The 3,307-nt window shown below is 29.1% G+C and overlaps 1 protein-coding gene across 1 annotated transcript in view; it reads left to right on the top strand.

Moving 5' to 3' along the window:
• Positions 1-3,307, top strand: part of LOC106459760 (type I inositol 1,4,5-trisphosphate 5-phosphatase-like) — a 104,881-nt gene that overhangs the window by 34,844 nt on the left and 66,730 nt on the right. The window contains exon 4 of the mRNA XM_013919414.2: positions 1,914-2,001. Coding sequence (XP_013774868.2) covers positions 1,914-2,001 — 88 coding nt within the window. The remainder of the gene's footprint in view (positions 1-1,913; positions 2,002-3,307) is intronic.

Here is a 3,307-nt window from a genome sequence, read left to right as displayed (position 1 = left end):
CACAAATTGAGGAATGCTATTATGTGAATAGAGGTATCTATTGGAAATACATTTTAGTATTGGAAAATTTTAACTTTCAGTAGTTAAAGAAAGACAGCAGAGTAAAAGTAACAGAACAATAATATTTTAAATAGAGATAAATATTTAGAGTAGGTATAGATGATATTAGTACTGGTTTTTGTTCATATTTGGGCATTCAATAGATATTAGAAAACTATTTGTGAGTAATTTTATTAGATAAGCTTGGTACCAGAATTCTGAAGTCATTTATAAAAATGCTATGTTTGTACTGCTTCTTATATAGTTCGATAGGACAGGGAGACATATTTATTAGTTTCTTATTTATTAATATCTTTATGATACACCCATATGTTTCTGTATTACCAGTATATGTTGCCTTGGAGTCACCACAAGTGTATTGTGAAATGACCCATGAATGTAGAGGAATAGGGATTCTGTTATTGAGATGAAACATGTTGAAATTCTGAAAGGCTGATTTGTAAGTGATGCATAACTTAGTTGGGAGTAAAAATTTTGATCAGTTTGAGTATTAAATGTTTTACCAAAAATTACTATAATTTCATTTTTCCATAGCTAAAAAAAAAAATCTTTAATCGGGTAAATATTTTCCAAATTTTCATGCATTAACCCATTTTCTTAGACAAGCATTATATACTACAACAGTCACTCTGTAAAGTCTTGTGCTTCCATAACCCTGTTTCTGTATCAACACTTCCTTAGAATGTGGGTCATACTCAAGTCAAGGGGATGGTACAGAGACTTGTACAAGTTAATGTGAATAGGGGTTTATAGCAGTTGAATGTGTATAATGAGAATTAATATTGACTTGCATAATATAGGATCTGGGGATATTGTTCAAGGTACTTCAGTTCTGACTAAACATGCAATGTATCATCATTCCTAATCTTGTCTTAATATAATGAACACGCCAGAAGTCAGTACAGTGATAACAGAACATTGAAGCTGGCCAGTGAAGTTTTAAGGGACAAAAAGACCTACTTATTTGAATACATTTTTGTTCTGTTTGAACATTTACATATGCTGCTTTTCCTTTGCTGTCGAAGCTTGATGTAATCCCTGTTTAATATTTCCAGATTCTGCATATTGTGGAGTACTTGTAACTTGCCTGCTAGAAATCAGCTTACCTGAATAATATACATTACCTAATGGCCTTACACAATTGCACTCATAATTTAAACATTTACTTTTATATTTAATTTTATTTGATGGGTTGTAAGTATGTAATCTAAATTTTGTTACAATACAATGATCTGTTATTGCGTTGTTCTCTTAATATGCCAAAATCTGTGTGTGATCAGCATTTCTTAACAATGGAGTATAATAATAATGATATTTCTCTATAGTGCTCTAGACAGAATGCTGTAAGTGAAATTTGTACTTTTTTTAAAATTGACACTACTAGGCAGGCAAATATGGAAAAAAAAGGTCTTCCCAAACTATCACAATAAAGCAGATTTTCCTTTGGATGTGTGTTTTTAAATGAGTTTAGGTTTCTATTTTTGTTGGACCCGAGAATAAACTATAATATAATAAGTGCATTTTACATTAAAATTTGGTGGGCACTAATAACAAAGATATTCTCTTATTTCTTTTTTGTTCTTGATGAAATAGGTTGATCTTGTGATTCTGTAGTATTATGGCTGTTTTTCTGTTCACTTTCTAATAACTGTTTTTTGAAAATTGGGTATTGGAAGAAGTATTACTTTTGTTAACTACTGTAGTTATTTTCATGTTGGAACATAAATAGGGATGAAAATGTTTCATGTTCTGTTGTTTAAGATTTAGTGACATATAAAAAATGGTAATGGATCATGCTTATGCAAAAGATCATTTCATTATCACAAGTTTCTGTTAATATTTTTTTATTTTAGAACCCTAATGGCAAGTGAGGAGTTAATGGCATATGATCAAGTACGGGTATTCTTAGATGAAGATTTTACTTGTACAGAGAAATTCACGGTATGTTCAAGCAACTTTTTGTGGGAATCTCTGTATCTGTTATATACTAGTTTTCTGTTATTCAAGAAATGTTGTGTTGGGTTTAATTTTAAGCAATAGAAATTTTGATAAGGGGATATTAACTATTTTGCCATTTTTTACAAATATGCAAAATGATACTTTTTTTTTAAGATGTTATTGGACCTAATCATTATAAATAGGGAACAAGAAATCAAAAGATATTTATTTATAACAAATGATGTCTTTTCAATATTTTTTGGAAAGCATACATGAGCTTCTGTCTCCCCAACATATATTTTGTATGCTTGTAAATATCGATAGTTGTGAACAACCTGTAATCTTAATGCAGATTTTGTTAGGCATTGATAAAATTTTCTAAAACAAAGTTTCAACTTCTTTTTCTTTCAAAAGCAATTCTTATAATAATAATTTTTGAAGATAAGTTTATTTTCTTTGTTTGAAGTGGCCTACATTTACCAGTCTGCATATGTAAAAGTGTATTATAGGATTGTTTTTATTTACATGTATGAAAACATTAAAGGTAAGTGTTTGACAATTAATCAAAATTTTCTTTTTACTCAAAACACCAAAGGTAAGTGGTTGAGAATTCATCTAAATTTCCTAGACTGAAAACACAAATGGTAGATTATTAAGAACTGAACTGTATTTCCTATACTGATAACACAAATAGTTGATGATTAAGAAGTGGACTATATTTAGGAGTTCTGATTTTTGGGTGAATTTTTTTTTTATTCAGCTAAATTTTTTAAAAACCAGGGAAAAATTGTGTGAAATGTTTTATGTTTAATCAAGAAAGAATAAATATTTGGGTTTAAATCAGGTTTTGTTCAGAAACAAAAAAAAAATCACAGATTCCTACATGCAAATCAAGTCTAGCTGATTACTCTCTCAGTCTGAAAAAAAGTTACAAGTTTAGTACAAAAAAGTCTACCCATCTGGTTTTGCCAATTGTATGCATTTTCTATAGTAAAAAAAAAAAATTCGTCAACACCAACTTAGGATGTAAAATGACTACTCTATCAGTCTCAGAAAATGTTATAAGTAGGTTACAAAAAGTATACTGGTCTTTTTCCCCACTAATTTGCTGCATTGTCTTTAAAAAAATCTCATTTGTAAACACCAACTGAGTATTTTCAACTGGTCACTCTCTAAGTGTGAAAATAAGTTAAGTAAAACTAATTAAAACTTTGAGGAAAAATTCTGGTTTTGCCACAAATTTATGTTGTCTTGTGGTTATTTAATAAAACAAACAAAAAACAAAGTTTACTTACAGTAATTTAGGTTT

The sequence above is a fragment of the Limulus polyphemus genome, unplaced genomic scaffold (genome assembly GCF_000517525.1).
Source record: "Limulus polyphemus unplaced genomic scaffold, Limulus_polyphemus-2.1.2 Scaffold657, whole genome shotgun sequence".
In the NCBI taxonomy this organism is placed as follows: domain Eukaryota; kingdom Metazoa; phylum Arthropoda; class Merostomata; order Xiphosura; family Limulidae; genus Limulus; species Limulus polyphemus.
The sequence above is the reverse complement of the archived record's forward strand: the minus strand, read 5'-3'. Positions and strand labels throughout refer to the sequence as shown.